The sequence below is a fragment of the Tripterygium wilfordii genome, chromosome 14 (genome assembly GCF_013401445.1).
Source record: "Tripterygium wilfordii isolate XIE 37 chromosome 14, ASM1340144v1, whole genome shotgun sequence".
Taxonomy (NCBI): Eukaryota; Viridiplantae; Streptophyta; class Magnoliopsida; order Celastrales; family Celastraceae; genus Tripterygium; species Tripterygium wilfordii.
Window position 1 is genome coordinate 10,918,666 of NC_052245.1, and position 27,074 is coordinate 10,945,739.

General features: G+C 37.8%; 3 protein-coding genes and 1 non-coding gene across 4 annotated transcripts; 3 read left to right on the forward strand and 1 right to left on the reverse strand.

Annotated features, from left to right (window-relative positions):
* The first annotated feature begins 1,682 nt into the window (after nt 1-1,682).
* Nucleotides 1,683-4,406, forward strand: LOC120014882 (1-aminocyclopropane-1-carboxylate oxidase homolog 1-like). Its single transcript, XM_038866989.1, has 3 exons — nt 1,683-2,265; nt 3,223-3,544; nt 3,644-4,406. Exons 1-3 carry the CDS (start codon nt 1,730-1,732, stop codon nt 3,893-3,895), a joined length of 1,110 nt encoding a protein of 369 aa, XP_038722917.1. The 5' UTR covers nt 1,683-1,729; the 3' UTR covers nt 3,896-4,406.
* A 4,325-nt stretch (nt 4,407-8,731) lies between these two features.
* Nucleotides 8,732-11,595, forward strand: LOC120014881 (1-aminocyclopropane-1-carboxylate oxidase homolog 1-like). The gene is made up of 3 exons (XM_038866988.1): nt 8,732-9,363; nt 10,788-11,109; nt 11,204-11,595. The coding sequence occupies exons 1-3, from the start codon at nt 8,828-8,830 to the stop codon at nt 11,453-11,455; spliced, it is 1,110 nt and encodes a 369-aa protein (XP_038722916.1). The 5' UTR covers nt 8,732-8,827; the 3' UTR covers nt 11,456-11,595.
* Nucleotides 11,596-14,514: 2,919 nt separating this feature from the next.
* Nucleotides 14,515-23,083, forward strand: LOC120014883 (1-aminocyclopropane-1-carboxylate oxidase homolog 1-like). Its single transcript, XM_038866991.1, has 3 exons — nt 14,515-15,120; nt 22,229-22,550; nt 22,647-23,083. The coding sequence occupies exons 1-3, from the start codon at nt 14,585-14,587 to the stop codon at nt 22,896-22,898; spliced, it is 1,110 nt and encodes a 369-aa protein (XP_038722919.1). The 5' UTR covers nt 14,515-14,584; the 3' UTR covers nt 22,899-23,083.
* A 369-nt stretch (nt 23,084-23,452) lies between these two features.
* TRNAP-UGG lies at nt 23,453-23,524 on the reverse strand. Its single transcript has one exon. It is a non-coding gene; the product is annotated as a tRNA-Pro (tRNA).
* Nucleotides 23,525-27,074: the final 3,550 nt, after the last annotated feature.

Genomic DNA, 27,074 nt, shown 5'->3' on the forward strand with positions numbered 1-27,074 from the left:
ACATTCAAGTGTCTTATTTCTTTGATAGTGTAACATTAACATTTAAAGTGTAATAAGTCATTGACAAACTAAATAAGTCAACACTACCATGTTTACTCACCATTGGACATTGACAAAGTAACTAATTACATTCAATGTGTAATAAACCCTTATCAAACTTACTAAACCACCACAGTCAAGTTTAATCACAAGTGTTTTATTTCATTAACAGTGTGACATTTAAATTTAAAATGTAATAAGCTTATGCCTAACTAAAATAAGCCAACCTATTAAGTTTACTTACTAGTGGCTTATTACATTTATAGCGTAACTAATTACATTCAAAGTGTAATAAGAAGGCAGAGCATAAAATCCCATAAATTTTCATCTAAAATTAATTTCAATCCATATCAGTGGGTTCACAATGACATTATTACAACACTTATGAAAACCCAGACCGAGATCTTAAAGACCTATGAAAACCCACGCCGAAATCTCAAAAACCCATGAAAAACAAAACCGGAATCTCAAATACCCATGAAAATCCAAACAAAACTCCAATCGGAATCTCAAATAACCATGAAATCCCAAACAAAACCCAAGCCAAAATCTTAAATACCCATGAAAACCCAAATCAAAATCCCAAATACCCTTCACTATCATCGCTTTCTCCTATTACTTGGGCCTGGTTTGACAGCTATGAAGATGATAGAGAAAAAAAGTAGGAAGGGGAGATGTAGAGAAGGTAGAGAGAATGAGGGAATGGATGGAGAAGAGAGAAAGAGAAATAGCATATCTTTTTTAAAACTTTTTATTTTCAATTTTTTGAAATTGTCATGGAATGTCTAGTTGGCATGTCACCTAGTTGTGGATGATTATAGATGCGAAACTTATGAACATGTATCACTTTGGTTAATTTCCATATCTTGGCATTTATGATCTCACAAATATTATGGCCCCGTTTGGTTTAGGTTTTTTAGTAGCATTTATACTACTGCTAACTCTAAACTAAACAGGTTTTTTTGGCACGTAATTCGAGATATTTTTCCCCGGCCTTTTATGTTACTTTTGACATGCTACTTGTATGAACCATTTTAGTAGTATATCATTGTACAAAGTCGATATTGTCCCCGTCACTTTGATTTATTCCGTTTATACCCTCACTTTTATGTGTCATCTAACCAAAAACTCTCATTTGATAAATTTAGTAAAAAAAAATTAATTGTTATTAAAACTTTAACTAATTAATTAATTTATAATAAAGTAAGTATCTTTAATTTTTATTTAATTATATTAAAATTAAGTAACTTTAAATTCACAGTTATTTAAATTTTATTTCATTATATTAATTTTATAAATTAATTTTAATGTTTGGATATGGTTACATTTCTCTTATACAACTAAAATGCATAATACCCCTGTACGTAATTTATCACAATATGCTACACTGATTAAATGTTACTAGCAAAATTTCAATCAAAGGCTACAAAACATTCAACCAGCATATCTGCTACTAAAATTGTCCAACATTTCTACTAGTATATCAGCTACTTTCAAAAAGCTTTACCAAACTAGGCCTGAGATAATTTTGTCACCTATTGATTTGATTTAGAAAAGAAAAAGTGATGATAACTTAATTGGTTGTCTTTTCTTTCTATATCACTCTCGCTCTTCACCATTACATTCATAAACCACCCTGTGCATTGCATTCATATCTATAACCACCATTTCTAACTCTTTGCCAAAAAAAATGGGTGCTGAAACGGCGAAATCAGGCTACGATAGAACCAGTGAACTAAAAGCTTTCGACGAAACAAAAGCCGGAGTTAAGGGACTTGTTGACGCTGGAATAACCAAAGTCCCTCGCATGTTCTATCAACCACAAGATGTCTCGGACGACAATTCATCGTCTGGTAATGAAGATTTAGTAGTCCAACCGAGTATTCCTATCATAGATCTTGAAGCCCTTGATAAATACCCGATTCGACGCAAGGAGATAGTTGATGAAGTTCGATGTGCATCCGAGACTTGGGGGTTCTTTCAGGTGGTGAATCATGGGATTCCTGTGAGTGTTTTGGAGGAGATGAAGGATGGGACTAAGAGGTTCTTCGAGCAAGATATTGGAGTCAAGAAACAATACTTCGGTCGTGATACTAAAACAAAAAAGGCAGTGTACAACAGCAATTTTGATCTTTATAGCGCGCCAGCGGCTAATTGGAGGGACACAATCATATACTATATGGCTCCAGATCCTCCAAACCCAGAGGAGCTTCCCGTCGTTTGCCGGTATGTCATACTCCTGTGATAATTTGCTGATATGAACAAATTCGCAACTGTTTGATGGATGGTAATGGGGCATGCGTCCATTCCACTTTCTTAATGGGGTTATTCTCCCACCTGTTTGATGGATGGTAATGGGGCAGATCGGGTGCAGATCATGGCCACTCCGTTCATGCCCCACATCTCTATTTATATGTCCCGTCCTACCCCTATTAATCTCGGCATTTACTTGATCTCATCATAACTCGATCCTATCATAATCAATATCAACATTAATCTACCAAATCAACTTGTATAATCCAACAAACATACAAATAAATAAAGGATGATTATTAATTTGACCTAAGATTTGGGGTTTTAACAACATAAATTAAATTATGTGTTTAAATTAAGAAATCTGTCACTTTCACTTAGACTTTAATAACAATATCAAGTATAAAAGAAATTTAGAAAACTTAGGTATATTTAAAGATAAATTTAAAAATATTATTAGTTGGGATGAGTCACTTGCTGGTCCTTGCCTCGTCACCATCTACTCCCAAAGTCGGATAGGGAAAAATCTGCGCTTGTCGAGTTCTTCAAGTCGAGACGGATTGGGTAAGAATTGTCATCTATTTGATGGGCATGACCCAATAGTAGTACGATCATGACCCATATCCATGTTAACGTGCGATGTGGGGTTTCGCAATTCATTTAAAATGGTAGAGTTTATAATTTAAATCCAATATTTTGGGAGGTTTGCAGCATCACACCACATTTTTTATTTTTCCATTTTTAAAATTTTTCTAAATTTTTCTCCACAATAAATTATAAACTTTAAGAAATAGTGGAGCCCTGAAATCCGTTAATGTCATGTCACCCTGTAATCATCGTATACCAGCTTCAAATGCTTATACTCCTGACAATATTTCATACATATGCCTGGAAGCATGATTAGGTTATATTGTAACATTTGGTATGCAGAGAAATACTTGTGGAATACTCGAAGAGAGTAACGAAGTTGGGATACTTGTTGTTCGAATTGTTATCGGAAGCTCTTGGATTAAACACAAACTATTTAAAGGACATGGATTGCGCAGTAGGACTGTCCGTTTTGGGCCACTACTATCCGGCGTGTCCGGAGCCAGAATTGACCATCGGCACAACCAAACATGCCGACAATGACTTCCTCACGGTGCTCCTGCAAGACCACATTGGTGGCCTCCAAGTTCTACATCAAAATCAGTGGATTGATGTACAACCCTTACCCGGTGCACTAATTGTCAACATTGGTGATCTTCTGCAGGCAAGAAAATCAATTGCATGTTCATAGTTGGATTGCGGATCATTTGTTCCTTTGACACCTTAATTGATGAAATTTCTCACTGGTTTGGTTTTCATTCAGCTTATGTCGAACGACAAGTTTGTAAGCGTGGAGCATAGGGTCCTGGCGAATCGGGCAGGGCCAAGAATATCAGTGGCGTGCTTTTTTGGGACACATGTTAAGCCATTCCCTAGACTTTATGGTCCAATTAAGGAGTTATTGTCAGAAGACAATCCTCCAAAATACAGAGAAACTACCGTGAGAGAGTATGTGGAACATTTCAATGCCAAGGGCCTTGATGGGACTTCTGCATTGCTACATTTCAAGCTCTAATTATAGTAGACAAATTTGTACTTTTGTGCTTATTATGAACATGTATATACGTAAGAGAAGAAAATAAGTTTCAGCGCACCTTGAAACAATTTCGTTTCATTTTTTTTTTAATATTAAGCCTTGGTTTATAGTTTAGTTTCTTCTTGTCATTTGATGGTATGAACTCAAAACTTACTCTTGAACTTGAGTCTGTAATCTGTATATATACAAGGATATCTGAGACCATGAAAGGAGTCGATAAAGATCCGATCAAGCGTAAGGAGGTTGTTGACAGAGTGAGAGATGCAGCAGAGGAATTCCTGTTAGTATTATGGATGAAGAAGCAAGATTGTCTGTGGTATAAGGCATTATGAATAAAACAGTTCTGCTTGTAATTTTTGTAAGCGATAACGTTCTCTATTAATGTTACTGATCCAAAAACAGCAATTTACCTCCGTGAGCTCCTCATCTGTATGCCCTTGTGATTGGAGGCCCAACCAAGGCTTTATAAACAACATTATCTCTTTCTTTCTTTTTTTTCTTTTTCATACAAGACTTGTTATTTGAGTTGGTCTCCAACCAGGGGCGTCCCTGGGGGGCGAGACGGGTTTCACCCAGGGCCCTCAAAAATCCCAATGCCCCATATTTTAGAAAAAAATACTAGACTATTAATACGATAGTAATCACAAGAAACGGTAAATGAGTTTGTTATATTGTCTATTACAAGTGATTGTCCGAAAAAAGTTGATTACACCAATATAATTAGTGATTTTTCATTAATATTACAAGATTCATATTTTTAAGTAATATGCGACATTAATTTTTTTCTCAGAGGGCTCATTCTTAAAAGTTCACGCGGGGCCCCGGAGAACTCAGATACGCCACTGTCTCCAACAACACTGTTTCAGTGTCAAAACATAGTTCATTTCACAAATTAAAATGGTGGAAGCCAGTGCAAACACAATGGAGTTAAGCTAGAAGGGTCCATTTGAAGTAGAACATAAGACTTCATATGTTATAATATTATCATTTCATGACACATCATGTGGTGTTTCATGATTTTAAAAGACTCTTGATAATATAATTTTATGCAAAATAAGGCTATTATATGACGTAGACTGTATAATATAAAAATACATCCAACATGCTTTATTTTATAAGAAGCGATTAGGATAAGAGGTAACGCGTCAAATGACAAATACCCTTACCCTCACTCAGTGACAGAATCAAGGGGGGAATGCACTCGACTGTAGCCCAGTGTAGATTTTTTCTTCTTTTTTAAAAATAAATATACTTAATATAACTCTTACAAAGTTACAAGTTAGAAATATAAATAAAAGTGGTCAAAAAATTAAACCCACATAAACTCATCAAATACATCTCGTACTCGTTAAATAGCCCTAACAAGAATACTCGTACTTGTCTGAGTTGTCTCGTTAAATGTAATTTGTGCTTCAATTTTCATTCACCACCTTGAATATGATAAGTTAAGTTCATATTTTTTACTTGTATGTATGATAGCCTTCTTTATTTATATTAACATTTTAGGTTACTTTATGAGACAGAACATCAAGATTAATATTAATTGAAATATTATCTCAAGGAGTTGTATAGTGGTAAATACCCCCTAGAAAAACTCACCCCTCAACGTTTCAAAAGTTACACTATGGCCATTGAGGTTGCACCAGTGTTACACAAACAGATTTGAGTTATTTCAAGTCAATCAATTGGATGATGTGGCACATTAAAAGTCAAATGTAACCGTTTTTTAACCACCAAGTGTACAGGTGGAATTTTTTTTTTATTTGTGTAAATATAATTCACAATTGTCAAGATAAACATTGTAACAAATCAACCACTAACATTATGTAAGTGTAACAAAACACCACTTGAATAAATAGTTATAGTATACATGTTGGGAATTTAGACCCACGATCCTTCTTGATAGAGATGTCACACGAATAAAGAGATAATTGAAATAGAAAAATGCAACAATCAATACAAGAATATATGTGGAAAACCTCCAAAACCGGAGGAAAAATCACGGCCGTTGTCGAAAGACAACCAAGAGGAAATTCACTATGTAGAAAATTTGTATAATCACACTCAATTTTCTCTCACCTAAGAACCCAATTACACCCAAGAGATAAACTACAAAGTTTTTCTCTACCTTGCTCTCTCTTTGTAATACTTGTTCTTAAGCTAACTCTCGGCACTCACATACCACTCACGGCTCACCCTTTAAAAAGAAAAATAAGAAAAGTGTTTGTGTTAACCTTGCCTTTTAGCTCTACACCCTTTTAACACTACACGAAACCTATGTTAGTTGTCATTTGTCAACATATATACATATACGTATATGTATATATATCAAACATATGTGTCGTGTACTCCACCAAAGACAAGAAATCCAACACTAACTTTGCTTCTACCTTCTCTTCAACGGGTCCCACGCCATATTTTTTTTTATCAAAATACAACAATTCTTCACCTTGATCAAAAAACCCATAGTATTTGCTAAACCACCGTGTTCACCGACAGTCACAACTCTCTCCACCAAGAATTGTCCTCCATAGCTTTCGATATACGTTGTCTTAACCAACAATCATATTCCACCATAAACAGTATACCTACTAAGATTTTCCTTGACTTGTATTTGCCACAAGCCAAAATTCATCCTCCCATCAAATTTCTCGATGTCGACTTTCACTTTTGACATGTCTGCTTTATGTGCTTTATGGTATCTTTAACTGCCCAAGAAACTGAATCCAAGAGCTCTGATACCAATTGTTGAAAATTTAGACCCACGATCCTCCTTGACAGAGATGACACAGGAAAAAAGAGAAAATTGAAATAGAAAAGTGCAACAATCAATACAAGAATATACGTGGAAAACCTCCAAGACCGGAGGAAAAACCACGGCCGTTGTCGAAAGACAATCAAGAAAAAATTCACTATATACTCAATTTTCTCTCACCCAAGAACCTAATGACACTCAAGAGATAAACCATAAAGTTTTTCTCTACCTTCCTCTCCCTTTGTAATACTTATTCTTAAGCTAACTCTCAGCACTCACATACCACTCATGGCTCACCCTTTAAAAGAAAAACAAGAAAAGTGTTAGTGTTAACCTTGCCTTTTAACACTACACCCTTTTAACACTACACGAGACCTATGTTCGTTGTCATTTGTCAACATATATACATACACGTATATGTATATATATCCAACATATGTGTCGTGTACTCCACCAAAGACAAGAAATCCAACACTGACTTTGCTTCTACCTTCTCTTCAACGGGTCCCACGCCATCTATTTTTTTGTTATCAAAATAAAACAATACAAGTCTAATATCATATCCTTTTCATACACTTGGTAGGATTATTATATTATACATAAACTTATACAATAATTAATTTATACATTGAATAACAATATTATACTATCTTATACGATGTCATACTATCCTATACGATGTGCCAAATGAATCCAAATAGACAGTGAATTTAATGCCTTTGGCGACACAAAAGCCGTGTTGCAAAACGGGTTTTCTCACAAACAATCACAGACTATAGAACAATATAGAGAAGCAATCGAAAAGAGAAAGAGAGAAGAATAACACAGGATTTACGAGGTTCGGCAATGTTCCTACGTACATCCTCAGGGTTTGCGGTTGTGTTCAATACATGAAATTCCTTAGTACATTCGGCTAGGGTTTTTAACCCTTATATACTAGCTACCTAAGTACTTGAAAAATACAACTTTACCCCCCAAACTTACTAAGCCACCACTGTCAAGTTTAATCACAAGTGTCTTATTTCATTGACGATGTGACATTTAAATTTAAAGTGTAATAAGCTTCTGCCTAACTAAAATAAGTCAATTTATCAAGTTTACTCACTAGTGGCTTATTACATTTATAGCGTAACTAATTACATTCAAAGTGTAATAAGAAGGCAGAGCATAAAATCTTATAAATTTACATCTAAAATTAATTTCAATCCATATCAGTGGATTCACAATGACATTATTACAACACCCATGAAACCTAGACCGAGATCTTAAAGACCCATAAAAACCCACGCCGAAATCTCAAAAACCCATGAAAACCAAAACCAAAATCTGAAATACCCATGAAAATCCAAACAAAACTCCAACCAGAATATCAAATAACCATGAAAACCCAAACAAAACCCAAGCCGAAATCTTAAACACCCATGAAAACCCAAATCAAAATCTCAAATACCCTTCACTGTCATCACTGTCGCCTACTACTTGGGCCTGGTTCGACAGCTACGAAGATGATAGGGAAAGAAAATAGAAAGGGGAGATGTAGAGAAGGTAGAGAGAATGGGGGAATGGATGGAGAGAAGAGAGAATATTTTAGAGATAAAAGAGATATGACATATCTTTTTTAAATTTTTTGAAACGGAAACACTACGTGTACATAATTTATGCATCCATAATGTGTCCATAACTAGGTGACATGAGGAAAATGTGGAGACCATAATTAGGTGGCATGGGGGAAACTGTGGGAACCATTTAGAGTTAGCATGCCATATAGATTATGGACACATATCATTTTAATTTTTGAAATTGTTATGTTGGAATGTTTAGTTGGTATGTCACCTAGTTGTGGATGATTATAGATGCAAAAATTATGAACATGTATAACTTCGGTTAATTTCCATATCTTGGCATTTATGATCTCAACAAATGTTATGTAATGACTATTTGTCAGATAATTTTGTCACCTATTGATTTAGAAAAGAAAAAGAAACTTGGTAGACAATGGTACACGTCTTTCCAAAAATAAAAGTCATGATAACTTAATTTAATTGGTTGTCTTTTTCCTTTCTATATCACTCTCGCTCTTTACCATTGCATTCATAAACCACCCTTTGCATTGATTCAGATCTATAACAACCATTTCTAAATCTTGCCAAAAACAAATGGGTGCGGAAACGGCGAAATCAGGCTACGATAGAACCAGTGAACTAAAAGCTTTCGACGAAACAAAAGCCGGAGTTAAGGGACTTGTTGACGCTGGAGTAACCAAAGTCCCTCGCATGTTTTATCAACCACAAGATGTCTCGAACGACAATTCATCGTCTGGTAATGAAGATTTAGTAGTCCAACCGAGTATTCCTATCATAGATCTTGAAGCCCTTGATAAATACCCGATTCGACGCAAGGAGATAGTTGATGAGGTCCGAGGTGCATCCGAGACTTGGGGGTTCTTTCAAGTGGTGAATCATGGGATTCCTGTGAGTGTTTTGGAGGAGATGAAGGATGGGACTAAGAGGTTCTTCGAGCAAGATATTGAAGTCAAGAAACAATACTTCGGTCGTGATACTAAAACAAAAAAGGCAGTGTACAACAGCAATTTTGATCTTTATAGCGCGCCAGCGGCTAATTGGAGGGACACAATCTTATACTATATGGCTCCAGATCCTCCAAACCCAGAGGAGCTTCCCGTCGTTTGCAGGTATGTCATACTCCTGTGATAATTTGCTGATATGAACAAATTCGCAACTGGTTAGCCTAAGTTTGCCTAACTAGAAAGAGTTAATTTGGTTCAATCACACAAATCACTTGGCGATAATCTACTATGTTATCTCTTCGGATTTAGAATGTACAAAACTCACTCGCCCGAGGTCAAAGATTCGATTATAAATTGGCGCCACTAATTCCAAATAGTTTGCATCCGACTCAATTAATTTATTAGACAAATTTGCACGTGCCTAACTTATTCTGAGTATGGATATAGTGGGTGTTCAAAGATATGCTTACTGAGTTATTCTCGATTATAAAAAAAAAAATAGCAATCACACATTATTTCTACACATCCTAGATTTCTGTCTTGATAAATAAAACATCTACCTCACAAAGCTAGTCAACCATATTATGCCACGTTTTTGGGCATGCGTCCATTCCACTTTCTTAATGGCATTATTCTACTACCTGTTTGATGGATGGTAATGGTGCAGATCATGGCCACTCCGTTCACGCCCCATATCTCTATTTATATGTCATGTCCGTATTGTGGCAATTTTCACAATCCGTCCCATGTGGGCCCCGTCCTACCCCGATTAATCTCGGTATTTACTTGATCTGGTCATAACTCGATCCTATCATAATTAATATCCACATTAATCTACCAAATGAACTTGTATAATCCAACAAACATACAAATAAATTAAGGATGATTATTAATTTGACTTAAGATTTGGGGTTTTAACAACATAAATTAAATTAAGTGTTTAAATTAAGAAATCTGTTTTCAGCCACTTTTACTTGGACTTTAATAACAATATCAAAGTATAAAAGAAATTTAGAAAACTTAGGTAAATAGATATAAATTTAAAAATATTATTAGTTGGGACGGGTCAATTGCAGGTGTGGGTGGGAAGTAGATCCGTCACTGACCTGCCTCATATGTAGGTTGAGTTTCTTTGCCCCGTCCCCATCTCGTCCCAAAGTCAGATAGGGGAAAATCAGCGCGGGTCGGCGTCTTCGGGTTGGGGTGGGTCGAGTAAGAATTGTCATCTATTTGATGGGCCGACCCAATGTCATGACTCATATCTATGTTAACGTGGAAAAAGGGGGCTCCACAATTCATTTAAAATTGTAGAATTTACAATTTGAATCCAATATTTTTCGAGGTTTGTCACATCATTCCACATTTTTATTTTTCGAGATTTATCACATCATATCACATTTTTATTTTTTACATTTGTTTGACTTTTTCTCCACTATAAATTTTAAACTTTAAGAAATTGCATAGCGCGAAATCCATTAACAGCTGTCATGTCACGTTGTATAAGAGCTTCAAATGCTTATACTCCCGATAATATTTCATACATATGCCTGGAAGCATGATTAGGTTATATTGTAACATTTGATATGAAGAGAAATACTTGTGGAATACTCGAAGAGAGTAACGAAGTTGGGATACTTATTGTTCGAATTGTTATCGGAAGCTCTTGGATTAAACACAAACTATTTAAAGGACATGGATTGCGCAGTAGGACTGTCCGTTTTGGGCCACTACTATCCGGCGTGTCCGGAGCCAGAATTGACCATCGGCACAACCAAACATGCCGACAATGACTTCCTCACGGTGCTCCTGCAAGACCACATTGGTGGCCTCCAAGTTCTACATCAAAATCAGTGGATTGATGTACAACCCTTACCCGGTGCACTAATTGTCAACATTGGTGATCTTCTGCAGGCAAGAAAATTATTTGCATGTTCATAGTTGGATCGCGGATCATTTGTTCCTTTGACACCTTAATTGATTAAATTTCTCACTGGTTTTCATTCAGCTTATGTCGAACGACAAGTTTTTAAGCGTGGAGCATAGGGTCCTGGCGAACCGGGCAGGGCCAAGAATATCAGTGGCATGCTTTTTTGGGACACATGTTAAGCCATTCCCTAGACTTTATGGTCCAATTAAGGAGTTATTGTCAGAAGACAATCCTCCAAAATACAGAGAAACTACCGTGAGAGAGTATGTGGAACATTTCAATGCCAAGGGCCTTGATGGGACTTCTGCATTGCTACATTTCAAGCTCTAATTATAGTAGACAAATTTGTACTGTTGTGCTTATTATGAACATGTATATACGTAAGAGAAGAAAATAAGTTTCAGCGCACCTTGAAACAATTTCGTTTCATTTTTTTTTTAATATTAAGCCTTGGTTTATAGTTTAGTTTCATCTTGGCGGCCTGCGTATTGTTTTCTTGTCGTTATTTGATGGTATGAACTCAAAACTTACTCTTGAACTTGAGTCTGTAATCTCTATATATACAAGGATATCTGAGTGACGCAACCGGAAGTTGAAAACTCAAAGAGTTTTGGAAAAGAATCAAGATTCTTATTAAAGGCAAAGTAAAAAATTGTGTCTACAAAATCCTCCTAACGACATATATATATATGAATAAGAAACCTAATAAGTATAGAAAACCTAATACTACTTGAAAACAAATAAAGAAATTTAAAAGAAACTAAAACTCCTCCGTAAACAGGGAAAACGTCACTTTCCGGCCTTGATTGGAACTCTTCAATCTGTGAAATTCCCTAGCTGGATTTCAATTCAGTCCTTAAAAAGATATTATGGGTCTCATAACTTCAAGCGGATCAAAAGTTACAGCCACTTTTAAATTTACCATTAAACTGTTAAACTGAACTTCGTTTTTTAAACTTTCGACGCTCCAAACAATCCAAAAACTCATTCGCAATGACGTCCACGTCACTGAGTCCATGAAAGGAGCCGATAAAGATCCGATCAAGCGTAAGGAGGTTGCTGACAGAGAGTGAGAGATGCAGCAGAGTAATCCTTGTTAGTATTGTGGATGAAGAAGCAAGATTGTCTGAGGTATAGTGCATTATGAATAAAACAGTTCTGCTTGTAATTATTGTAAGCGATAACGTTCTCTATTAATGTTACTGATCCAAAAACAGCAATTTACCTCCTTGAGCTCCTCATCTGTATGCACTTGTGATTGGAAGCCCAACTTTGCCCGAAAGCTATAGCTCCAAAGCTTGGGTTCAACCAATTAAGGCTTTATAAAAAAAAACACTATCTCTTCTATTTTATTTTTTTTCTATATAAGACTTGTTTTTTGAGTTAGTCTCCAACAGTACTGTTTCAGACAAAAAAATTCATGCGTAACGTAGTCATATTGTTTTAATATCAACCCACACACTATTATTTCTTGGCTCTGCCCCTGCCCGCACTGTATATACCGAGAAAAAATATATTAGGTGGACATGGATGAACTTTATATACAAGGTTATTTGTAATGATATTATGTAAGGAGGAGATTTGGTAATTTTCTATTATTATATTACTATAGAAAGATTGATAAGAATAAAATTATTTAAAAGTAATAATTATTTTAGTTGGGGTAATTAAAACATATTACCACAAATCTTATACTATCGTTTTGTCTAACAAAAAACCAAAAACTATATAAGAACTGTATTATACAAGTCTAATACATATCCTTTTCATACACTTGATAGGAATATTATATTATACATTAACTTATACAATAATTAACTTATACATTGGATAATAATATTATACTATCCTATAAGATGTGCCAAATGAACCGTAATAGGCATCGTGAATTTAATGCCTTTGATGACACAAAAGCCGTCTTACAAAACGGGTCTCCTCACAAACAATCACAGATTATAGAACAATATAGAGAAGCAATCGGAAAGAGAAAGAGAGAAGAGAACACAGGATTTACAAGGTTCAGCAATGTGCCTACATCCTCGAGGTTTGTGGTTGTTTTCAATATAGGAAATTCCTTAGTACATTCGACTAGAGTTTCTAACCCTTATATATTAACTATCTAAGTATCTGAAAAATACAACTTTACCCTCATACAAAACTAACCAACTCATATCAGTAATACTCGCAGAACTTCCTCTTTCTTCAGAGTTTTTAAGTACTAGATAATACTTCTAATATAAGTCATTATTTGACAAGCTGGTGTGAAGGAACTCGTCGACGCTGGAATCACCAAGGTCCCTCGTATATATATTCCATCAACCAAATGATACTTTATCATCTCCTGAAGTCCAAGGTAGTATTCCTTGTTGGAGTGTATTTATTTTTAGTGAATGAAAGTGTATCATGTGAATAATGTGTTTATACTTTATTGCTTGTGGTGGTGTGTGTACCCTACTAGTCTTGAATTATGTGGTGCCTTGCTTGTGGTGGTGTGTGTACCCTACTAGTCTTGAATTATGTGGTGCCTTGCTTGTGGTGGTGTGTGTACCCTACTAGTCTTGAACTATGTGGTGCCTGTGAATTATGTGTACGACCTATGAAAGTGTTTGACTTACTTTGTGGCTGTTATAGTTGAGTAGTTATTGTCATTTGGTAGTTTATTATTTGTGTGAATGAATTATACGTGTCATACAATTTGTCTCTTTTTTGCTTTTTTGAATACAGAAGAAGAGGATTGAGAGACTTGAACTCGAGACCTCCATGAGATATTATACACGTGAGTGTAATTTGAGTTATTCGTGGTTCTCTCCAATTTGCATCTTTTGTTTTTATAGTTGTTATATATATGTACATTTACCATTTGAACTGTTACGTCTCTAGTCGGTTACGATATCAGTTTTAAGTTATCAGTAGTTAAGTGGTTATTATTTCACTTGTTTTCACATAACCACATGTCTGTACAAATTGTACGATTATTTGAGTATAACTAGTATTTTGGAGGGAGACACTACGATTCACAAGGGATTAATAGAGGAGATTACTTTCTTCTAATCAAGCATATGTTGTATCATACTAGACAGTCATCATTAAACTACTAAGCAATCTTGAGAATATGTTGCAAATATGTCGTTAGGACATTGCAATTGCAAGCTTCAAATTATTCGATTTTGTTCTCATTTTCTGGTGTTCATCTTGTTCTCACACTTGGTCTACTTTCCAACATTCCTATCACTAATCTCGAAGGCATAAGATTGATTTGACCAAAAAAATATGAAACTTGGTAGACAATGATACACGTCTTTCCAAACCTAACAATCATACAAACAAAATTGGTTTGGACTTTCTTTCTATATCACTCTCTCTCTTTACCATTACATTCATAAACCAACCTTTGCATTGCATTCATATCTATAAAAAGTAAAAAACCATTTATAACTCTTGCCATAACCAAAAGAAAAAATGGGTGTGGACACGATGAGATCAGGCTATGATAGAACCAGTGAACTAAAAGCTTTCGACGAAACAAAGGCCGGAGTTAAGGGACTTGTTGACGCTGGAGTAACCAAAGTCCCTCGCATGTTCTATCAACCACAAGATGTCTCGGACAACAATTCATCGTCTGGTAATGAAGATTTAGTAGTCCAACCGAGTATTCCTATCATAGATCTTGAAGCGCTTGATAAAGACCCGATTCGACGCAAGGAGATAGTTGATGAAGTTCGAGGTGCATCCGAGACTTGGGGGTTCTTTCAAATGGTGAATCATGGGATTCCTGTGAGTGTTTTGGAGGAGATGAAGGATGGGATTAAGAGGTTTTTCGAGCAAGATATTGAAGTCAAGAAACAATACTTCGGTCGTGATACTACAGCAAAAAAGGCAGTGTACAACAGCAACTTTGATCTTTATAGCGCGCCAGCGGCCAATTGGAGGGACAGTATCTTCTACTCTATGGCTCCTTATCCTCCAAACCCAGAGGAGCTTCCCGTCGTTTGTAGGTATGTCATGTCCATTTGCTCTGAACACATTCGCGACTGGTTAGCCTAATTAACTAGAGAGTGGTTGACCTAACTAGATACTAAGTTCGATCCATCAAGGTAGCAATCACACAATTTATTTCTGCACATGCTACATTTCTGTCTTGATATATAAAATCTTTGTTTGTGGAAAGAATATATTCTCATTGATAATTTAATATATGCAAGTATACATCAATTATATATACAGTCCTAAGAGAGACTATTCTAGGGAACCAATCAATACATTTAATAGCGAGATATATTCTCCTACAATTACGCTAGTCATCCTATAATCATGCAGTATCATGTGATTGATATACAGCTCATTTGACGTATCATGTGATTGATATACAGCTCATTTGACACTCCCCCTCAAGTTGGAGCATATATATCTTCCATACCCAACTTGCTAAGTGAGTTCGGATCTCACAAATGATACCTCAATGATCTTAGCCTCGAGCTTTTCTTTGATGAAATGTCTGTCAACTTCAACATGTTTTGTTCTATCATGTTGTACAGGATTATGTGCAATATCAATTGCAGCCTTGTTGTCACAATATAACTTCATGGGATGTTTGGATTTGAAACCCAAATCCTTCAACAAGTATCTAATCCAGAGTAGTTCACATATTCCATATGCCATACTCCTATACTCTGCCTCAGCATTGGACTTTGACACCACTTTTTGTTTCTTACTCCTCCAAGTAACTAGATTACCTCCTACAAATGTAAAATAGCCGGATGTTGATCTTCTGTCCGTAATTGTACTTGCCCAGTCTGCATCCGTATGCCCTTCCACATCTAAATGTCCATGACATGAGAACATCAAGCCTTTTCCAGGAGCTGTTTTTAAGTACCTCAGAATTCGATTTACGGCATCCATATGTGCTTCACTCAGTGCATGCATGAATTGGCTCACCACACTCACCGCATAAGCTATATCTAGTCTAGTATGTGATAGATAGATTAACTTTCCCACAAGACGTTGATACCTTGCTTTGTTGGTTGGTACCTGGTCCGGATATATAGCAAGCTTGTGATTCTCCTCCATTGGTGTGTCTGCGGGCTGACAAGCTAACATTCCTGTTTCAGTTAGAATGTCAAGGATATATTTCCGTTGTGAGAGAAAATTCCTTTGTCTGAACGGGATACTTCAATACCCAAAAAATACTTTAGTGCACCAAGATCTTTCATTTCAAATTCACTGGCTAAATAACGTTGCAATGCTGCCTTTTCTTCTGAATCATTTCCGGTAACTACCATGTCATCAACATAAACAATAAGAGCAGTGACCTTACCTTTCCTATGTTTGATGAAAAGTGTATGGTCCGAGTTACTCTGCTTGTAGCCGAACTTCTTCATTGATTTGCTGAACCTTCCAAACCATGCTCTTGGTGATTGCTTTAACCCATATACAGACTTTTTTAGTTTGCACACCATGTTGTTCTGGGTGGATTCCATCTTACATCCTGGTGGTGGATCCATATAGACTTCTTCTTCCAAGTCACCATGCAAGAAGGCATTTTTTACATCAAACTGATGTAATGGCCAATTTTCGTTTGCTGCTAGAGAAATAAGTACGCGAATCGTGTTGATCTTGGCTACCGGTGCAAAGGTCTCCTCATAATCAACCCCATAAGTCTGGGTATAACCTTTTGCCACTAGTCTTGCTTTGTACCACTCAATGGTGCCATCCGCCTCGTACTTTATTGTATAAATCCACCTGCAACCCACGGTTCTCTTCCCTTTAGGAAGATTAGTCATTTCCCATGTTGAATTTTTTTGGAGAGCTCTCATCTCTTCATTCATTGCATGAGTCCACTTGGGGTCTTTCAAAGCTTCCTGCGCATTACTTGGGACAGATACAGTAGATAATTGACATGCAAATGATGCACATGACGGAGATAGTCTATGAAGGGAAACATAGTTGGCAATAGGATATTTAACTTTAGACTTGGGGTCTGGATCATATTGTTGTTTGGGAATACCTCTATTTATTCGAGGAGGCAATTGATAGCCTATGTCCTTTGTATGAATAGACTCAGGTGAAGTATGACTTGACTCAGATAAAATGTTTGTTACAGATTGTTCGGTTACCTGAGGGAGATCTATAGGACCTGATTGGATGAGTGGTGATGGTACTGTAGGAGGAGTTGGTGATTCAGAAGTCAATACATCTCTCATCATCTCCTGTGGCTCGGACATAGGTTGATCTGAACCGATTATTTCTTGAGTTTGTTCTGTCATAGTTTGATCCAAGACCTTCTCTGCAGCTCCTGAAATGTCTGAAGTTGGGATGTTATACTGAGTATCTTCTGCAAATATATCATTCTCCCCCTGCAGAGGATACACAGAATCTGCCTTTGAGTAATAAAACTCGTTTTCATTAAAAACAACATCGGTCGTGATATGTAAGGTTTGAGTAGGGGGATGGAAACACTTGTAGCCCTTCTTAGTATGGGCATACCCGACAAAGACACACCGTAAAGCACAGGGATCAAGTTTGCCACGTTGATGTGGGTATACCTGAACATATACTACACAACCGAAAATACGTGGTTCTAGATTTGGTGTGGATGGAATGGTGAGAAGGTTGGCCAATGTCTGATATGGAGTCTGATATTGGAGAGTGCTGGATGGTGTTCGATTAATGAGATAAGCTGCAGAACATAGAGCTTCTCCCCAAAAATGATGCGGCATATGTGCCTCCAATAAAGAAGCTCGGACAACTTCTAGAAGATGTCTATTCTTCCGTTCAGCGACACCATTCTGTTGTGGTGTATAGGCACAAGTGGTTTGATGAACGACACCATTCTGGCGTAAAAAATTATGTAAGTCATTGTTGACATATTCTCCGCCATTGTCAGACCGAAGGGTAGCAATTTTCCTTTGAAACTGTGTCTGGACATATTGATGAAATTGTTTGAATTTGGCAGTGACTTCACTTTTCTGTTTCAGAGGAAAGATCCAGGTCATCCTGGTGCAATCATCAATAAATGTCACAAACCATTTATAACCACTAAGTGTAAGAACTCTTGACGGTCCCCACACATCAGAATGAACTAGCATGAAAGGCATAGAACTCTTATTCAATCGTGACGGATAAGAAATACGATGGCTTTTCGCCAAAATGCAAGTTTCGCAATGAAAGTCTGATTGGGTAAATTTTGAAAACAAATCAGGAAATAAATGTTTCAAATAACCAAATGAAGCATGTCCTAAGCGCCTATGCCACAACCAAATTTCTTTCATTCTGATCGATTCGTCCCCTCTTGTATGATGTGCTTGGCTCAATTTCTTTGTGTTGTCTTCTGTCAGGTCCATATAATACACCTTTCCCCTCCTAGTACCACATCCAATCACGGCCCTGGTGAGAAGATCCTGAAAGAGACAATATGAAGGCCAAAAACACACAGTACAATTAAGAGAATCAATGATTTAAGGAACAGACAACAAATCATAATCAAGGGACGGAACCACTAAGACATGGTCTAGGCTTAATGATGGTGTAAGGGATATGGAACCTTCTTCCAATACTGGAGAGATAGTTCCATTAGCACTAGTCACATGTGTTTGGCTTGATGGTTTAGTAGAGTGTAATCCAATAGAGCTAGAAGTCATATGATCAGTAGCGCCAGTGTCAATAATCCATGATCTATTACAAGTAAGTGAAGGCATTTGAGAGATATTACCTGAAGTACACAAAGTCGTTGAGTCATATGTACCTGAAGGAGACTAGGATAGAGTTTCTGAAGCAGCGGAAGCAAATGAGGCTCTGCTGGACTCTTTCTTTCGCCCTTTGTGAACCCATCCCTCAGGATAACCAATGATCTCATAACAGCCTTTAATTGTATGGTTATTTAAACCACATTTGGTGCACTTCATTGGAGGTCGATTACGAGTAGAATCAATATTCTGATGATGTGGTCGAGGTTGTTTGAATCGAGTAGTGGCCAACGCCGTGGATTCAGATGTGACACTGGTATCCGACATGGTTCCTTGTCGGTTACTTTCTCTTTTGATATGTGCATAGGTTGCTTCAAGTTCTGGTTTGGGTTCCATTCGTAAGATTTCTCCTCTAATCTGATCAAAATTGTTATCCAACCCTGCGAGAAATATATAAACTAGCAGCCGTTCAACCTCCTTGCGTCTGATTTCAATGTCTGTTGGATGCTCCATGTTACTAGGGCTCAGTTGATCAAGTTCTTGAAAAATCTCAGTAAGCTCACTGTAATAATTTGTAATAGGTGCCCCATTCTGTTTCATTGTGAAAGACCTTCTGTGAAGATCATAAATCTTGGCCTCATCTGAACTATCAGAATATGTCTTCTTGATAGCATCCCATACTTGTTTGGCTGTATTGTAACGGATAAACCGTTTCATCTGAGTTGGGTGCATAGCATCGAATAACCAACTCTTGACTTGGCAATCAGATGCACGCCATTTGTTGTAATTCTGATCTGTGGTTGCTGGTTGAGGTATATCGCCGGTCAGGTAGCCATGTTTTTCTCGACCGGCAATTTTCATCTCTATGACTTGATGCCATAGAGAATAATTGTTATCATCTTGCCGGACCCCTGTTGAGAAGCTGGAGTTATCTCCCTGGATTGTGACAACTTGAGGTTGTGAAGAAGATCCATCTGTGATCAAGGATTGATCACTGTTGGTGGCTTTGCCAAGGTCATCGTCGGTAGCCATGATAATAGTGTTTGAGGAGTGACTTTACGAAGCGAAAAAAAAAAAAAAAAAAAAGAATGAAGAAAGAAGCTATGGAAGTATGCTGGGATTTTGTAAAGAGATAGTCATGATTTGGTAAGGAGTCCAGCAGAGCCTCATTTGCTTCCGCTGCTTCAGAAACTCTATCCGAGTCTCCTTCAGGTACATATAACTCAACGACTTTGTGTACTTCAGGATCTTCTCACCAGGGCCGTGATTGGATGTGGTACTAGGAGGGGAAAGGTGTATTATATGGACCTGACAGAAGACAACACAAAGAAATTGAGCTTAGCACATCATACAAGAGGGGACGAATCGATCAGAATGAAAGAAATTTGGTTGTGGCATAGGCGCTTAGGACATGCTTCATTTGGTTATTTGAAACATTTATTTCCTGATTTGTTTTCAAAATTTACCCAATCAGACTTTCATTGCGAAACTTGCATTTTGGCGAAAAGCCATCTTATTTCTTATCCGTTACGATTGAATAAGAGTTCTATGCCTTTCATGCTAAAAAAAATTTAAAAAAAAAAAAAAAAAAAAACGAATGAAGAAAGAAGCTATGGAAGTATGCTGGGATTTGGTAAAGAGATAGTCATGATTGACTCCTCTGATACCATCTTTGTTTGTGGAAAGAATATATTCTCATTGATAATTTAATATATGCAAGTATACATCAATTATATATACAGTCCTAAGAGAGACTATTCTAGGGAACCAATCAATACATTTAATAGCGAGATATATTCTCCTACAATTATGCTAGTCATCCTATAATCATGCAGTATCATGTGATAGATATACAGCTCATTTGACATAAAATACCTACCTCATAAAAGTGTTGAACGATATTGTGCGACGTTATGGGCATGGTTCCATCCACTCTTTTAATGGCTTTGTTCTTCCACTCATAGGATGTCAGATGAGTTTGTTGAAATCCACCAAACCCATATAGTATTAACTGTGTATATATTACCTATAAGTTATTTATGTATAATATTACTTATTATAAAATCTTTTTAATCTCCAAAAAAACTCTTTACCACTCCATCTAAATATTTATTTATGAGATATATAGATTCAGCTTACGATTTTTATTTATTTATTTTTACAAAGTTGTTAGAGTTTTCATTGTTATAGTTGGCCGGAACGGGGATTCCCCCGATGGGTTCGAGGATAAGGGTAAGTACCAAATAGAATATTTTTGCTTGCTTGTTGGCATTCTTGGTGGATATTTTGGGCCATATCCTCTTGGTGGAGTGTTGAAGGAGTGGGTGAAGACTTTTACTTGCTTAAATTTCGCCAATGTGAAGATTTGTGATTTGTTGGCTCAATTTGCGCTATATGGGTAAGGCTGTCCGGACAGTCAAGGGGGTTGTTCGAACAACTGCTACATCACTTTTGGACCAAGGTCTTAGCACATCGATTAACCAACCAATTTTGAAGAGCTGTCCGGACACCCCTTGGGATTGTCCGGAAAGCAAGCCCAAATCTGCACGTGAAACCCATTTAAAGGGTATTTGTTCGTGGGGTTTCAAACTAACTTCGTTTTGACGCATCATCTAGAGAGAAAAACAGAGAGAGATATCCCTTACATAGGGGAAACAGAGAGAGTGGAGGGATCCAAGAGAGCGACATTTAGGGTTTTGATTGCCTTGTGAGTAAGTGAGTTTCTTGTCTTTGTTGGTTTCTCCATTAATTTTCTTGTTGCGAGAGCTTGTAGGAACGAGATAATAGATAGGGTAAATTTGTTCTACTTGTATTCGGTAGCCTCTCTTAGTTTATAATTTTCTCCATATAGTGAAATTGATTTTCTACAGTCCGAGGATGTAAGCAAATTGTGCCGAACCTCGTATATCGCTTGTCTCGTCTCTTTATCACTTTGATTTGTTTAGATATTGTTTATTGGTTGATTCTCTACATACTTAACACAACAGCTAGGAGCCACATGAGGCGGTCTTTGTGCTGCTGTTGATGATAATTTTCACAATTCCTTTTGAGGATCCAAACTCAAGCTCTTGAGCTTTTTCTGCTGTTGTTGTTCTAGTTTTAAATGGTGGTAGTGGGTGATTGACAGCACCGTGGAATGAGAACAAGGGATTTTGGACTATTTTGATCATGTAGGATGTGTGGATGTGTGCTGTTTATCTTTTTAGGGTTTTGTTAAACATGGGTTGCAGAATGTATAATAAAAGTGTATTTGATAATGTCATATTTTTAACCGGGATTTATTTAATTTGCGATGAACTCAGTAAAAGACGGGATGCAAATAGTGTTCATCCTTGTAATCATCGTCTACGAGCTTCAAATGCTTATACTTCCCAAACTATTTCCTGCATGTCATCTTGCTTATGTATCATTTTTTGTGCAGAGACATAGTCGTGGAATACTCGAAGAAAGTAACGAAATTGGGTTACTTATTGTTCGAATTGTTATCGGAAGCTCTTGGATTAAACACAAACCATTTAAAGGACATGGATTGCGCAGCCGGACTGTCCGTTGTGGGCCACTACTATCCGGCTTGTCCAGAGCCAGAATTGACCATCGGCACAACCAAACATTCCGACAATGACTTCCTCACGGTGCTCCTGCAAGACCACATTGGTGGCCTCCAAATACTTCATCATAATCACTGGATTGACGTACAACCCTTACCTGGTGCACTAATTGTCAATCTTGGAGATCTTCTGCAGGCAAGAAAATTAATCGCATTTTCATAATTGGATTGTGGATCAATTGTTCCTTTGACTCCTTAGTTGATTACAATTCTCACTGGTTTTAGTTCACAGCTGATATCCAACGACAAGTTTGTAAGCGTGGAGCATAGGGTCCTGGCGAACAGGGTCGGGCCAAGAATATCAATAGCTTGCTTATTTGGGACACATCTTAAGCCATTCCCCAGACTTTATGGTCCAATTAAGGAGTTATTGTCAGGAGACCATCCTCCAAAATACAGAGAAACCACTGCTAGGGAGTATGCACAACATTACTATGCCAAGGGCCTTGATGGGTCTTCTGCATTGCTGCATTTCAAGCTCTAACTTTATGGTAGAAAAAGTTGTACTGTTGTGCTTATGATTTTACGAACCTATAAGAGAAGAAAATAAGTCCGGCGCACATTGAAACAATTTCATTTCCCTTTTATATCTAGTTTTGGCTGGATGCTGAAGCTGTTTAAGTACTCTGTGGTATTATTATTTTGAGTGGAAAATAATTATGAACTGAATGAGTTGGTCAAAAACTTGAGGTAATCAAAATTCTTAACACAAATTAATCATTTAACTATCCACAACATTGCAGAAGATGTAGAAGCAGCACAATCTAAAATACCTGGATTTTCTCAATGGGCAATCATCTCTCTCATTTGGCTGTAGCTGCTACACTCAACCGGGAAGTTGACCCAAGAATTGCATGATGCGGCAGCTGATCCAACTCTTCCTCGCACGAAATCTGTTCGTTGCCCTGATTGTAACCATGGGGAAGCTCTGTTCTTGAATGTCAACTGTGGCCATCGATGGAGAGAAGATTAACGTCTACGCTCAACTGTCAAGCAACGCCAAAAATGGTACAAAGAAAACTGAGAAAAAAAGAGGAGGGGGCATTCCGAGAATCGAACTCGGGACCTCTCGCACCCAAAGCGAGAATCATACCACTAGACCAAATGCCCACATGTGAAATGTATTTCAATTACAAATAGGTGTTTTTGTCGAACAAGGTCTCGTCTAGGCCAGTATTAGTATACAGATTTTGTTATTTATTTTTCTTAGATAAACACCTGCCTCTTTTTTGACTTGTGCTGTATGAGAAACACAAGTGTTGGTTGTAAATTCTTGTTACAGAATTTGGCTGAAGCTCGAAACAATGAAAATACCATTAAATAACGTAGCACTGTTGATGCGGACGTGGTAAGCAAAAGAGAAAGAACAAAGCTAGGACAGTTACTACGGGGCAATTCACCAAGAACTGGCCATGCAGCAATAGAGAGAAAATTCTCTGTTTGTGTTTTATTCAATCAATAGCTACCTCCCATAATATGCATAACATAATATAAATACTCAAAAGAAATTAACCCTACGTCAACTACTAGTACCAAAAAGGAAACACAATACTATTAAGACTCCTAAACAAATGGTAGCTAAAATAAAGAAATAAAGGAAACTAAATCTTGAGGTATCAATCAAGCCTTCTTGTATCAATCAAGTCTTCTTGTTACGATCCCATGCCAAATAGAAGTGCTCAGCAGCTGCAACTGCATCATCCTCCCCCACGACAACAGAATTTGCCCGCAAATTCGCAGAATCATCATCGTCTGAATTATCACCCGTATAAGGCAACAAATGGCGTACCTTTAATACGTCGGCCGTACGAATATGACTGGGAAGCTTTAAACGATAAGCGTTGGGATTAATCTTTTCAACAATTTCAACGGGGCCAATTTTTCGAGCAGCCAACTTGTTATATTCACCCGCGGGAAACCGATCTTTTGTCAATACTGCCCACACGAAATCCCCCACATTATATTCAACATGGCGACGGCGGAGGTCTGCCCTGCGCTTGTAGGAAGCAGTAGACTCCAACAATTTGAGTTTAGCGAGTTGGTGACCATGCTGAATGTTGGTAACAAAATCGTCAGCACCACCATGAATTTTAACAAGCTCCGTAGGTGGGGCAAGGTCCAGTGGAGAACGCGGATGTAGGCCATAAACAATGAAAAATGGGCTCTTACCGGTACTTCGGTTAATGGAGTGATTGAAAGCAAATTCAGCTTGATAAAGTGCTTGATCCCAGGACTGTAAATTAGCTTTCACAAGGCAGCGCAATAAATTCCCTAACGACCGGTTCACCACCTCCGTCTGCCCATCTGTTTGAGGATGATAAGCACTACTAAACGTCAGCTTAGTGTTGGACATACGCCACACACTTCGCCAAAAATGGCTCAAGAATCGAGTATCTCTATCGGATACTATAGTGATAGGCAGCCCATGTAGACGATAAATCTCTCGAAAGAATAATCCCGCAACGTTAGAGGCATCGGTCGTTCTTTTGCAAGCAATAAAATGAGCCATTTTGGAAAATCGATCCACGACAACATAAATAGAATCCATACTCCGTCGAGTGAGCGGAAGTCCCAACACAAAATCCATACTGACGTGAGTCCATGGTTGATCCGGTATGGGCAAAGGAAGATATAAGCCAGCATTGGTTGAAGTCCCTTTAGAAAGTTGACAAACACGACAATTTGAGACAAATCTGCTCACTTCACGCCTCAAGGATGGCCAATAATAGGAATTGGACACAAGCTGGAGTGTCTTATCACGACCCATATGACCTTCCTCATGCATCTCCCGTATGATCTTTGCTCGAAGGCTAGACTTAGGCACACAAAGTTGCAACCCCCGAAATAAGAAGCCTTGGAGCACCGAATAATCAATTGAATTGCCGGCGGTGGCCTCCTCCCAAATTGGAGCAAAATACGCATCAGATGCGTATAAGGCAGTAAAGGACTCAAATCCCACCACTGTATTTTTCATGGTCGTGAGCAAAGAACTCTTGCGACTAAGAGCATCAGCAACTTTGTTCAAGGCGCCAGACTTGTGCTTGAGAACAAAATTAAACTGTTGTAAGAACCCAACCCAACGTGCATGTCTGTCCGAGAGCTTGTCCTGGCTGCTAAGATACTTCAGTGCCAAGTTATCAGAATAAAGAACAAACTCTTGATGCAACAGATAAGACTTCCAATGTTTAAGAGCTTGAACTACAGCATAAAACTCCACATCATAGGTAGAATAATTTAACCTGCTACCATTCAATTTTTCACTAAAGAATGCTATGGGTCGGTTTTCTTGACTTAGGACACCACCAATACCAACCTTTGACGCATCACAATGTAACTCAAAAGGCCTTGAGAAATCCGGGAGTGCTAGAACAGGTGTGGTGGTGAGCTTTTCTTTAATTGTTTCAAAAGCGGCAGTTGCTGCAGCATTCCAATTGAATTTTCCAGCCCGCATACAGTCAGTTATTGGTGCCATAAGGGTACTAAAGTGGGGAATAAACCGACGGTAAAAGGACGCGAGCCCGTGGAAACTCCTCACCTCCGACAAGTTTTGCGGTATGTTCCAACTGCGTATTGTCTCCACTTTCTCTTCATCAACAGCAATACCATCACCGGAAACTATATAACCCAAAAAAAGGACACTACTCTTCATGAAAGCACATTTTTTAATCGTTGCACATAAACTAGCATGTCGTAGGGCAGTAAGTACTTCTCGAAGATGTTGTAAATGTGCATCGGAGGTAACACTATATATAAGAATATCATCAAAATAAACAACAACAAACCTCCCAATAAAAAGCCGTAACAACTGATTCATAAACCTCATAAATGTGCTTGGTGCGTTGGAGAGGCCGAAAGGCATGACGAGCCACTCATATAGCCCCTCTCGCGTTTTAAATGCAGTTTTCCACTCATCCCCCGGCCTTACTCGAATTTGATGATAACCCGACTTTAAATCCAACTTGGAAAAGATCGAAGCCCCACTGAGTTGGTCTAGCAAATCATCCAACCTTGGAATAGGGAACCTATAACGCACTGTGAATTTATTTATCGCTCTGCTGTCTACACACATCCTCCAGGTACCATCTTTTTTTGGGGTAAGTAAAGCTGGTACTGCACATGGACTCAAACTTTCCCGAATGAACCCCTTTGCTAACAATTCCTCTACCTGCCTCCGTAATTCTTCATGTTCTTTCGGACTCATGCGATAGTGCGGACGATTTGGTAAAGTAGAACCCGGGATTAAATCAATGTGATGTTGTATATCTCGTAACGGTGGTAAGCCTTAAGGTAGATCGGCTGGAAACACATCTTGGAATTCTCTCAAGATCGGCTGAACCGGTGTTGGTGCTGTACCCTCATCCATCGTGGCTTCTTTACCCACAAGGACGAAGACGACCCCACTTTGCTCAAGTTCCTCTATAAACTCAGGTCTGGTTAGCATATTTGAAGATTCTCCCACTATGGCCTTCGTATCACTCTCCTTTCTGGGCACCAAAACAATTTTTGTTTTGTCAAAAACAAAACTATAAGTATTCTTTCTTCCATCATGCACTACCCCTCGATCGAATTGCCATGGTCGGCCCAACAACACATGGCACGCGTCCATGGCTACTACATCACACCATAATTTTTCTTTGTAACGCGGTCCAATGGATAAAGG

What these genes read in the sequence shown, in the direction of transcription:
- LOC120014881 (XM_038866988.1), top strand. Translation starts at nt 8,828, where the DNA reads ATGGGTGCGGAAACGGCGAAATCAGGCTACGATAGAACCAGTGAACTA. An exon ending in GAGCTTCCCGTCGTTTGCAG is followed by an intron (nt 9,364 to 10,787) that starts GTATGTCATACT and finishes TTTGATATGAAG; the next exon opens with AGAAATACTTGTGGAATACT. An exon ending in ACATTGGTGATCTTCTGCAG is followed by an intron (nt 11,110 to 11,203) that starts GCAAGAAAATTA and finishes GTTTTCATTCAG; the next exon opens with CTTATGTCGAACGACAAGTT.
- LOC120014883 (XM_038866991.1), top strand. Translation starts at nt 14,585, where the DNA reads ATGGGTGTGGACACGATGAGATCAGGCTATGATAGAACCAGTGAACTA. An exon ending in GAGCTTCCCGTCGTTTGTAG is followed by an intron (nt 15,121 to 22,228) that starts GTATGTCATGTC and finishes TTTTTTGTGCAG; the next exon opens with AGACATAGTCGTGGAATACT. An exon ending in ATCTTGGAGATCTTCTGCAG is followed by an intron (nt 22,551 to 22,646) that starts GCAAGAAAATTA and finishes TTTAGTTCACAG; the next exon opens with CTGATATCCAACGACAAGTT.
- LOC120014882 (XM_038866989.1), top strand. Translation starts at nt 1,730, where the DNA reads ATGGGTGCTGAAACGGCGAAATCAGGCTACGATAGAACCAGTGAACTA. An exon ending in GAGCTTCCCGTCGTTTGCCG is followed by an intron (nt 2,266 to 3,222) that starts GTATGTCATACT and finishes TTTGGTATGCAG; the next exon opens with AGAAATACTTGTGGAATACT. An exon ending in ACATTGGTGATCTTCTGCAG is followed by an intron (nt 3,545 to 3,643) that starts GCAAGAAAATCA and finishes GTTTTCATTCAG; the next exon opens with CTTATGTCGAACGACAAGTT.